The 12,003-nt window shown below is 40.7% G+C and overlaps 1 protein-coding gene across 1 annotated transcript; it reads right to left on the reverse strand.

The window, feature by feature from the left end:
- Nucleotides 1-1,154: 1,154 nt before the first annotated feature.
- LOC115595366 (interferon gamma 1-like) lies at nt 1,155-4,492 on the reverse strand. Its single transcript, XM_030439762.1, has 4 exons — nt 4,285-4,492; nt 2,985-3,059; nt 2,186-2,431; nt 1,155-1,365 (listed from the first exon to the last, which is right to left on the reverse strand). Exons 1-4 carry the CDS (start codon nt 4,408-4,410, stop codon nt 1,276-1,278), a joined length of 537 nt encoding a protein of 178 aa, XP_030295622.1. The 5' UTR covers nt 4,411-4,492; the 3' UTR covers nt 1,155-1,275.
- Between the last annotated feature and the right edge of the window lie 7,511 nt (nt 4,493-12,003).

Raw genomic sequence — 12,003 nt, forward strand, 5'->3', positions numbered from 1 at the left:
TGTTTGAGCGGTGGAGTTAAAACTGTTTTTACATTTCTTTAAGTTAAAGTGTTTCTCTTGGTGTGACGCTGTTCAGGTTCTGGTCCAGAGACAGAAACCACTCGGTTAGAAAACATCATAGTTTAACTCAAAAAACCTGTTTTGGTAGCCACAAACACAGCTGGAGGTTTGCTGAGGGATTTGTTTGACAAACCAGCGACTTAAGTTGCCCGATTTAACTTACACAATATCAGCTTTCTGATGGTGAACCAGCTGGAGACGGCCCACGTCTCAGTGAAAACATTTGCTTTTGTCACCACAGTCACAGCTGGAAGTGTCCCCAGGTCTCCTTCAAAATATCCCTTTACTGTCGCCACTAAAATGGTCCTGACGACTCGTTTAAAACACACGGTTTGGTTTCTACAAATGAGGGAGGAAGCGACTGGAGAATCATTGAAAACACCTGGTTTTGTTGCCACACTCACGGCTGAAGACGCCCGACTTCCTGTGAAAAATATCCATTTCTGTCGGCACAAACACGGCTGGAAGCATCCTGAAGTTAAAAACACAAGTGTCCTAAAAATATCCATCTGTCAGCATAAACATGGCTGGAGTTGCTCAATTTCCCATCAAAAATATCCGTTATCCGTGTCTGGAGGTCTCAGTTCAGAACAGTTCTGTTGCTACAGATCCAGCTGGTGTCTGGAAACATCGTGGTCCACCATCGAGCGCGCCCGGCTGACCTGAGCTGTCTGTCAGGCCTCCAGATGACAGCTTGAGTGCACACTGTCATATCATGCTGACATCCTGATGTTCAACTGTTAATGTCACTGACTCAGAACTAGTCTCTGACGTTTGGACTCTTCTATATTTGGCTTTTTGTCAGGAGTTTGACTTCTCAGCTCACCAGCATCATTAACATTTTCACAACTGTGACCAGAATACAACTGAAACCTGCAAATATCAGACGTGTGAAACCTGTTTGCTGTGAGAAAACTGCAGCAAGCGGCTGAAAAGATGGAGGTTGAAATATTCTGCTGTTAAAAAATGGAAAATGAAACTTAAAGTCGATGCTGATTTCTGCTTTTATTCAAATAAATCGATGAAAATGACAACAAAGAAATAAATTACGTTAAATTAATCATAAATTAAAATACATTAAATTAAACACAAAACAAAACTAGATTAGATTAAACTAATGAGAGGGGGAATCCAATTTCCAGCAGGTGATCCAGTCGATCGTCATCACGTGTGTCGTCATCGCCGTCATTTAGCAGAGAAGTGGGCGTGGCCGGGTCAACAACGGCGGCCCGCAACCACGGACGCTGCCTGGTACACCTCTTTGAACTCAGCCAGAGCCTTTTTCTGAACCAGCGGGTCGTCCACCTGCAGAGACGGAAGAAAAGAGTTCAGGTCCAGTTAATGTTCTGTTCCAGAAATCAGAGAAAGTCTCCAAATGTTTATTATTTGGATTTAATGACATCTTTTTGGCAGAATATGATATGTACACTGAAAATGAACATGTATTTTTTTCTTTACAACTCCATAAAATAAACAAAGTTGTAATATCAGCGTCATCAGTGCAGGACATGATGGTTGTTATAGCGACGGGATGCCCAACATCACCAGACTCCCTTCACAAATCACTCGTTTTAAGAGTTATTGACACTTGAACTTAACAGACTTTATGAAACGGCTACAACAGACTCTAAATCATTGATGCCTTCTTGTAAATTGAGCATTAAATCAGAATATGAAGTTGTTTGTTGTTTGACGTGTAGTATCAACTACAACACAAACACAGACCACATACGAAGCTTCCAACTACAACAAGCCACAAGAGAAACAAAAACAAAAACTATCACCCACATTCTCTCTCAGCTCCGCGTATACGCAGCTGAGTCATCAGCAAACATCAATTAAACTAACTTGCACCCTGTGCAACACCACTGAGCACTACGTGACTTTATGCAGCTGTCAAATATGAAGTTTTTTGCAAATTAAAACAGATGCATGAGAAACACGACACGAACGTGACACTGCACAGATCTCTAACACCTACTCGCCAGAAAAACAAAAGAGAGAGTTTCCATTTCTTCAGAAGAAAGAACAGAAACATAACTGATCAGCCAGAAGTTCACAGACTGAACGAGATCAGAGATACAAAGTCTGTAGTGACTGAAGGAGGCAGACAGGCTCCTCTCACCTTTATCATGTTCAGCTTGCTGATGACGTCCTCTCTGTCGTGGCTCGGATGGTTCAGGTGTCTCTTCAGTGCCTCCATCTTCCCCCGGATCACCTTCAGATCCTCCTTTACCTTGGACCTCTCAGAGTCGGGCACCTGATCCAGCAGAGCCGGGGTGCCGGTCTTGTGCTGGTGGTGCAGGATGCTGGAGAAGATCCGCATGTAGATGTCCAGAGTGACGTTCATCAGCTTGAGCTCTTCTCTTCCCTGTGGAGGAGCGGCGGAGTTTAGACATTCATACAACAGAAGATGAGACAGAACAGAGAGCAGAACCGGACTTCAGTCTTCATTCTGCTGCATTTTATAAATCATCAGTCTTAATTTTGACGACTGAAATGCATCTTCTTTTACGTAGTTACGGTTATTATAAAAGATTCTGACTGATTTGACGATGAAGAGAGGAAAGAAGTCTGGTTTTACGCCGACTTAATCAGAACTTAAAGTGTCTTTTAATAGCTTAAACAAATCTGTGCTCTTTGCACGACTTTGATTCTGCAGGTTTATTTTATTCCTGCAAGGTTATTTTTAATCAAACACACTAAGTAATCAATCGTTAATGAGTCATTTCCTTCAGTATTCATAAATATCTGTGAACAACATCCGGGCGGCTTTCTTCTTCAGTTTTACTCAATTAATCATGAACCACATTCTGATTGGCACAACGTAGTGATGACTCATTAATGACTAATTACTTAATCATTAGTTACTCTTTCCCTGAACGACGTTAACGCTTCTGTGGGCGTTGCGTTGCGTTGCGTACCTGGCAGGAGGTGTTGAGGCTCCTGATGACAGAACTGAAGAGAGGATTGGTGATGATTTCCGGCTGCTTCAAACTCTGAAACACAGATTAATAAAAAAAAAACCATTGAGACCAGTATCACAACTCTGGCTGATTAAATATGTGTAGAAATAGTTGTTCATAAGATTAAATATATGGTTATAGAGGCCGTGGTTTTAATTATTGTTACACTTTACTTTCATGAAAGTCAAAGTCACTTATATTAATCGAAAAAAGAGATTGAATAAAAAAACTGATGTATAAATACATTTTCATGCATTTTTCTGATCGTAATCTGTTTTATTTTTAATCAGACTGGGCTCAACTTCAAATAAACAATTAAATTATACAATAAATTAATTTAAAAGTACAATATGTTTCCCGACACGTCAGTATTTGAGGCATTGGCGTTGTAGGTCCGGTCGGTCGCCATCCCAAAAGCGGAGTCACAAAAATCAACTTTCTTATAAATTGGACCGTTAAAGTTTCTGATATTCAACGTATTAAATGTAGTTTTCTTACAATAGACGTAGTAAAGTACATGTAAATTATACACATATTTACATGTATGTGTGTTTTAAGGGTCAACCGATTATCAGCATGGCTTATGATCAGGTCTGACGACAGATAGTCGGTTGTTGAGTCTCTTTCTGAGATCATCATATCGCGACTCTGTTGGTCGGTAATCAGCCCAAAATTTTAACCAAGTGTCGTTATTTGACGACCTGGTAACGAGTTTGCCAATCAACTCAATGCCTTCAAAATCGCGTTCTCTGCCTTTTAGTTATCTAATAAGTGTTGTGTCATAAAAAGAACAATATTTGCCTCCAAAATGTAGAGTGGAAGTAAAGAGTGTCAGAAAATTGAAAATACTAAAGTAAAGTACCTCAAAACTGTACTCGCACTGTACTAAGTTACATTTCATCATGTTAAGATATTAAATAATGCAGTTTGTCAATTCAACATCTCATTAGCTGTCGAAAAAGATAGTGTAACTGAAAAGCAAATATCTGAAAGTGAAAGCCTGCATCGCTGCACAGAACGTCTGTGATTGTAATCTAGTGTGACTCTGTCTTTTTTTAGAGAGTTGCAGAGGCCTCGCTGTTCACAGCATCATTTTAACATGTTAAACACACTAACTATGAGCTCAAATCAACAACTGTGTGATCTTACAAGACACAGACGGACAAATTCAGCAGTTTAAACCCTTTAAACACGAGCTGCACAAAGACCTGTAGAGGATCGAGTATCGAGCCTTGTGGTACGCCACAGCCAAACTCACCAGCACCGCCGCGATGGACTCATGGGTTTGTCTCATGTTCTCAGAGACATACCGGGCAGGACTCCCAGCTGCAAACACAACCCCCAGTAAGACCAGTAGAGACACTGAACCACAGCACGAAGACATGATGGACCACTTCTGTATGAACTGCGTTCGATTGTAGCAGAGAAAGATCAACCTCCGAGCAAAGCTGAGGAGCTGGTTGACTAATTACTGATGTTATCTGTTGACCCGTGGGTCTATATATACAGATCCCTGAGTGTCTCATTATGTGTGTGCATAAGTGTGTGTGTGTGTGTGTGTGTGTGTGTGTGTGTGTGTGTGTGTGTGTCTGTGGTCTGTGGGCTTTCAGTGCAGCACCAGAAACGGCAGCATCGACACCAGTTTTCCTCTAAAACTTACTCTGCTGCTGCTAAATGTCACACACAGGAGACTCCCTGGTCAGGTTTCCATTGACTTCCGTCCTCTGAACACACACACACACACACACACACACACACAGCTAGTAGACTCCCTGGTCAGAGTGGTTTAACTGGAGGGAGACCAGTTCATCTTAAAAGCAAGATTTACCTAGAAACCTGTGTGTGTCGCAGTGCACACCAAGCAAACCTGAGCTGAACCAGTCGTGCCAGTAACATCACTGTGTGCGTGTGTGTGTGAGAGAGAGAGTGAGTGGTTCATTAAAACCTCATCTTAGCTTTGAAACTTAACAGACCTGTTTGCATTTTGTATGCAAGCTGTTGTGCATGTAAATGTTTGCAAGCGCGCTGCAACGCTGTGCAGAAATGGCCCGAAACATTAATGCATCTATGACCTCCTCGTTTTACTCTTTAGTGGTTAACTTTATTTTCTATTGTTCAAAATATTAGTAATGTGCATATACTCTGGTAAAAGTAGAAGTCCTGATTCAGCTTCTTTACTCCTGTAAAAGTAATAGAGTACAGGCTCTGACATGTACTCAGATATCAGAGTAAAAGGTTTTTTAAATTTGTGGTCAGATATTTGTGTTTAGATGAAGGGAGGAAATATCAAATGTTAGATACAGTTCAGAAACCAGAATCATCCACTGAAGTACAGAAACAAAATATGTGTACTTGGTAACTTCACACTTCTGGTCTCAGAGTTTGGATTCAGCTTCTTCAATGTGAGGATTTGCTGCTTTTTCAGTTCTCTGTGTAAAATGAATCTTTTTGGTTTTTGGACTTTTGGTCGAGCAAAACAAGAAGCACAAGACTTTGAAGCAGTTTGACAAATTGCAAATATTGTTGAACAGCATGATTAGCTTACATACCAAGATTAAAGATTAATGGATGATGAGAATAATCGGTGGTTGCGGCATTAAAATGAAAAGTGTTTATTTTGGTTGCAACCTCACATAAGTTCACCTGCACCAACGAACTTTGTATGTTTTCCCGCTGAGGAAATGCTGATGGAACTGCCCTTTAACTTAAAAACGTCTAAGTGGTCGAACTAGAATAATGACGTCTTGGAAGAAGTAATCAGACCTTATTGAACGGCTTCTGTATTCATTTTATCATCACGTATCAACGTTATGGGTTCTTGAATGCACCATTTTGCTGTTACAGCTGATCGCGGTGGAGATAAATTTCATTAGATTTATTTCCCGTCAGTTAATCTGCCGTAATCTCTTCACAACAATCTGTTCTAATTCACCACAACATGCTCCATCATGCGTAATAGTCTGTGGTATCACATCAATTATGTTCTTTTGATTAGTTATTCAACAGTCATCTCTATACAACACGTAGTCAGAGAGGAAAGACACAGACCAGCCTCAGGATGTTGTAAAAAAGGTCAGAGAGGCTGTTTATAACTTTTCACCTGAGAGTGTTTGGACCCCATAAAGCTGTGGTCTGTACATGCTGCGTCAGAGTCATTAGAAAGCCCCTTCTCTCTGTTTCTCAAGTAAACCACGTAGCTTTGGAATTGTGAATGGGCCTTTACTGTCTTTATTTTCATGGAGCAATGCTGGTTTTTCAGCCTGCGACTCCTCCTCCAGCCCTCCGTGTCTCCAGATGAAGGTCGGCTGGTTAACACGTTAACGCGATACGACACGTTTTGTACAGATGATGCGTGCATGTGGACGCATCTGATGTTTGCAGAAAACGTTTCCTTTCTCCTGGCGACTTGTGGAGTCCATGCCAGCTCGAGTGCACGCTGTCATATCATGCTGACATCCTGACGTTCATCGACCAAGATTCACTCAAACTGTTCATATCACTGACTTTTACTCAGAACTATTCTCTGACGTTTGGACTCTTCTATACTTTTGACTTTTTGTCAGGAGTTCGACTTCACCAGCACTGTTATCATTTCACAGCTGTGACCAGAACACAACTGAAACCTGCAAATATCAGACGTTTGCTGTGAGAAAACTGCAGCAAGCAGCTGAAAAGATGGAGGTTGAAATATTCTGCAGTTAAAAAATGGAAAACGAAACTAAGTCGATGCTGATTTCTGACTTCTGATTTTTAATCAAACACACTAAGTAATAAATCGTTAATGAGTCATTTACTTCAGTATTCATAAATATCTGTGAAGAACATCCAGACGGCTTTCTTCTTCAGTTGTACTCAATTAATCATGAACCACATTCTGATTGTTACAACGTAGTGATGACTCATTAATGACTAATTACTTAATCATTAGTTACTCTTTCCCTGAACGATGTTAACTCTTCTGTGGGCGTTGCGTTGTGTACCTGGCAGGAGGTGTTGAGGCTGCTGATGACAGAACTGAAGAGAGGACTGGTGATGATTTCCGGCTGCGTCAAACTCTGAAACACAGATTAATAAAAGAAAACATTTTATTACTTTCTATTAATATTCAAGTTTACAACATGTACATATACAAGCTGTGATGTTGAGGCGTCTGTAGCCGGACTGTACTTTCATACAGACGTACTCCAGGTGTATTTCAGCTGTTTTAGTAATTATCTAGTTTTGAAAGGTGGATTTATACATCAAACAGAACAAACAACAAAACAATACTTAGTTGCTGATTCACATGAGACCAGTATCACAACTCTGGCTGATTAAATAGTGTGTAGAAATAGTTGTTCATAAGATTAAATATATGGTTATAGAGGCCGTGGTTTTAGCTATTGTTACACTTTACTTTCGTGAAAGTCAAAGTCACTTATATTAATCGTGCTTGAGTGAAAGGTTGAGTAAAAAAACTGAAGTATAAATATATTTTCATGCATTTTTTTGATCGTAATCTGTTTTATTTTTAATCAGACAAAATATATAGATACATGGTGTTTGAACTTTGAAAGCTCTGATACAGATTATCATCACCCCAACATCTGTCACAATGCTTAATCTCATGACAAACATGTTTATTCTTCCAACCTCACCTGTGAGCCTCCAGCTTCTCCTCCTACATCTCCTCCAGCTTCTCCTCCTACATCTCCTCCAGCTTCTCCTACTCAAGCTCCTCCAGCTTCTCCTCCTACATCTCCTCCAGCTTCTCCTACTCAAGCTCCTCCAGCTTCTCCTCCTACATCTCCTCCAGCTTCTCCTCCTACATCTCCTCCAGCTTCTCCTCCTACATCTCCTCCAGCTTCTCCTCCTACATCTCCTCCAGCTTCTCCTACTCAAGCTCCTCCAGCTTCTCCTCCTCCATCTCCTCCAGCTTCTCCTCCTCCACCTCCCCCAGCTTCTCCTCCTCCACCTCCCCCAGCTTCTCCTCCTGTATCTCCTTCTGCATCTCTACTATCCGTCACCTGACAAAAATATATTGATGCATAACATGAACAGTGGGACAATTTAGGGTGCAACAGTCATCAATTTTGATGATACGGTTATAGAAGAAAAAACTTAGTTTCACAATTCTAATGAGTTTGGATGTATAAAATCTCATTTGTAATCCGAGGTTTTACTGTATTTTCCCCTAAATTTTTCATTGTTGGTGTTTTTCTTAAACAGTTGCTGCCTTCCAAAATAAAAATAATACATGAAAATTAGTGTATCTCTGTGGCATTAAATATAAGCTTTTTTATACTCTTCGCCTTGTTGAGGCTCTACAGTTATAATAATAATCATCATAATAATAATAATAATAATAATACATTTTATTCATCAGCATTTTCAATAAAACTCAGACACGTTACAAGATTATTGAGAGCTTTGTAATCGATGAGAAGGATCTTGAATTGGATATGCTGCTTTATTGGGAGCCAGTGAAGGTGTAATGCATTTCGTTGAGTAACTTACACTTTGACTTCTAAAGAAGTCTCTTATGTCCACGTTTCGTTATTAAGAAATCCTGGCTGCACGTAATTACCAAACAAACATACCATAAATGACCAAATAATAGCTGGGGCATTTATTTGTTTCAATCACTTAACAGACCAGGCGGCAATTTGGGACAGGCGTTTAATTCCTTCCTCACAAAAATCCAGGATGAAAATGTCACAAACTTCTCCAGCTTCTCTGTGAATTCTCTGGCATCCTTCTGGGCAATAGTTGTCTTCTGCAAGTCAAGTTGTTGTGGCGGAGGAAACGATTCGGCCAACCAGCACTCCCGGCAAACTCCTCATCTCTGCTGTCACTCACGATGGCGTACATTTGTTTCTCCATCGCCCTGATCATTTTGGGGGACACTCTCTTGTGGCGTGCCTGTTTGCTAAGTTTAAAGGCGACCTCGCGGTTAATTGAAACCTAGCTGTGCAGACACACACACACACACGGACACCGATTCAAACGTTAATGTAAATGAAACCTCTGATATTCGCGTCCTTCTAGCTGACGTGACCCAGGCAGAACATATGCCCAACATACAGTGGCAGGTTAATGTGGACTCCTGAGTCACTCCTGAATGATTGAGTCGCAGAAGCCTCGCTGTACACAGCATCATTTCAACATGTTAAACACACTGACTATGAGCTCAAATCAACAACTGTGTGATCTTACAAGACACAGACGGATAAATTCAGCAGTTTAAACCCTTTAAACACGAGCTGCACAAAGACCTGTAGAGGATCGAGTATCGAGCCTTGTGGTACGCCACAGCCAAACTCACCAGCACCGCCGCGATGGACTCATGGGTTTGTCTCAATTTCTCAAAGACATACCGGGCAGGACTCCCAGCTGCAAACAAAACTCCCAGTAAGACCAGTAGAGAAACTGAACCACAGCACGAAGACATGATGGACCACTTCTGTATGAACTGCGTTTAAATGTAGCACAGAAAAGATCAACCTCCGAGCAAAGCTGAGGAGCTGGTTGACTAATTACTGATGTTATCTGTTGACCTGTGGGTCTATATATACAGATCCCTGAGTGTCTCATTGTGTGTGTGTGTGTGTGAGTGGTTAAATAAAACCTCATCAGTTCAGATATTTGTGTTCAGATGAAGGGAGGAAATATCCAAAGTTAAAATAAAGTTCTTAAACCTGAATCATCCACTGAAATACAGAAACACAATATGTGTACTTGGTAACTTCACACTTCTGGTCTCAATCTTTGGATTCAGGTTCTTCAATGTGAGGATTTGCTGCTTTTTCTGTTCTTTGTTTTTTGGACTTTAGTTTGAGCACAACAAGAAGCACAAGACTTTTGAAGCAGTTTGACAAATTGCAAATACTGTTGAACAGCATCAATATCTTACATACCAAGACGTAATTAACGTTGAGGAAATGCTGATGGAACTGCCCTTTAACTTAAAAACATCTACATGGTCGCAGTCGAATAATGACGTCTTGGAAGCAGTAATCAGACCTTATTGAACGGCTTCTGTATTAATTTTATCATCATGTATCAACGTTATGGGTTCTTGAATGCACCATTTTGCTGTTGCAGCTGATCGCGGTGGAGATAAATTTCATTTGATTTAGTTCCCGTCAGTTAATCTGCCCTAATCTCCTCACACCAATCTGTTCTAATTCACCACAACATGCTCCATCATGCGTAATAGTCTGTTGTATCATCAATAATGTCCTTTTGATAAGTTATTCCAACAGTCATCTCTATACAACACGTGGTCAAAGAGGAGAGACAAAGACCAGCCTCAGGATGTTGTAAAAAAGGTCAGAGAGGCTGTTTTTAACCTTTTACCTGAGAGTGTTTGGACCCCATAAAGCTGTGGTCTGTACATGCTGCGTCAGAGTCATTAGAAAGCCCCTACTCTCTGTTTCTCAAGTAAACCACGTAGCTTTGGAATTGTGAATGGGCCTTTACTGTCTTTTTTTTCATGGAGCAATGCTAGCAGTTTCCCCCTGCTGTCAGTCTTTGTGCTAAGCTAAGCTAAACACTGGCTTAATACACGGGTTCTCTTTAGCGTTCATTCTGTAATCGTGTTGGTTGATTTGGACGGTAACACTTGAATTTCCATGATTTTATAGATGAATAAAGTTAAACTTGATGATTAAGTATGTAATTTGTCTGGAACCTAAATGAACTTACAGCATCGAAACTTCCCAATATATTCACATCAGCCTGTTGCAGCAGGAGGTTGAGCGGATGGTGGCGCCGTTATTACAGCCAACAATGCGACAAAACATCAACCGCAGTTCAAGTTGCATCATTTGTAAGGAAACCTCGAGACGATCCAAGACGTGTCTGTAGCGACAAAGTGACAAAACTGACTTTTTCTCACAGGAAGTTGGGCCATCTCCATCCGTGATCATGGCGACCAAAATAGTACAAGTCCTGATACAGACTCTCACTTTTCTAACCCTAAACAAGTAGGTTAAAGTCCAGAGATCCCAAATTGATTAAAAAGACATATTTTACACCCTTATTAAGCCAAAATCTTAAAACGTTAGTGTTTGGGTGCATGAGCTTCAACTCTGCTTCACTGTGAAGCTCCAGAAAAAGTTTTGTGGACCATGAAACTGATTTTGATTTAGTTTCAAAACAAAGAAAGTAGCAGTGACACTGTTGACTCTCGTCACTTGTGTCTAGGACTGTCACAATATCAGATTTTTACTGGAAGATTATCGTAGCAAAAGAAATTCAGGATAACGATTTTATCACAATATCTAGAAAGATGTGCTTGGGGTCAGAATGATCTGTTTTAAAGGTCAAACAGGTATAATTTTAGTGTGTCCACATACTTTTGGTCTTCTTTCTGCATTAATGTTGCAGAATCATCACTGCAGGAGGAAGAAATGTGTTCATTTCTGTGGGCACTGATGCCTCTCTACATGTGGAAATATGATTCTGGAGGTAAAAGTGTCGCTGGTGAGAATGTCGTAACAGCAGGAAGAAGCACCTACCTGCATCATCGCTGCTGGTGGAAACGCCACCACAGAGGCAAGCAATGAAACCTGAATCATCACTGTGGGCACAAATGTCAGTAGTATGGGTATGAAAAATGATCTCTAGGAATTACCCAACAACCTTGATTTGCCCTTTAATCAAAATCAGACGTAATGAGTATTTATCATTTATGGTTTGTATGTAATTGTACATCTAAATGTGCTGCGACCTCCTGAGTTGACTTCTTGAATTCCCCCCTCTCTTAAATCTCACCGCTGCTTTCGAGTGACCATGGCAACAAGAGGAACAACATGTCTGACACATTGTTACCAGCGTACCCAGAAACCAGCTTAAAGAGAAAAGGCCTTAAACTGCAGCATCATACCAAATTCTCTGTCCATGGATCCATTAACTTGGACTGATTGACTTTTAAAGAGCTGCAGGATGGCTGGAGCTGATTCGAGCTTAACTATTACTAAGTTTGAACTATTAT

The sequence above is a fragment of the Sparus aurata genome, chromosome 14 (assembly GCF_900880675.1).
Source record: "Sparus aurata chromosome 14, fSpaAur1.1, whole genome shotgun sequence".
Classification (NCBI taxonomy): Eukaryota; Metazoa; Chordata; class Actinopteri; order Spariformes; family Sparidae; genus Sparus; species Sparus aurata.

Bases quoted from the DNA above. Each gene is read 5' to 3' on its own strand.
- LOC115595366 (XM_030439762.1), bottom strand. From the start codon at position 4,410: ATGTCTTCGTGCTGTGGTTCAGTGTCTCTACTGGTCTTACTGGGGGTT. The intron at 3,060-4,284 runs GTGAGTTTGGCT...TCTGTGTTTCAG, and splicing joins AGTCCATCGCGGCGGTGCTG to AGTTTGAAGCAGCCGGAAAT. The intron at 1,366-2,185 runs GTGAGAGGAGCC...CCGTCTCTGCAG, and splicing joins GCAAGCTGAACATGATAAAG to GTGGACGACCCGCTGGTTCA.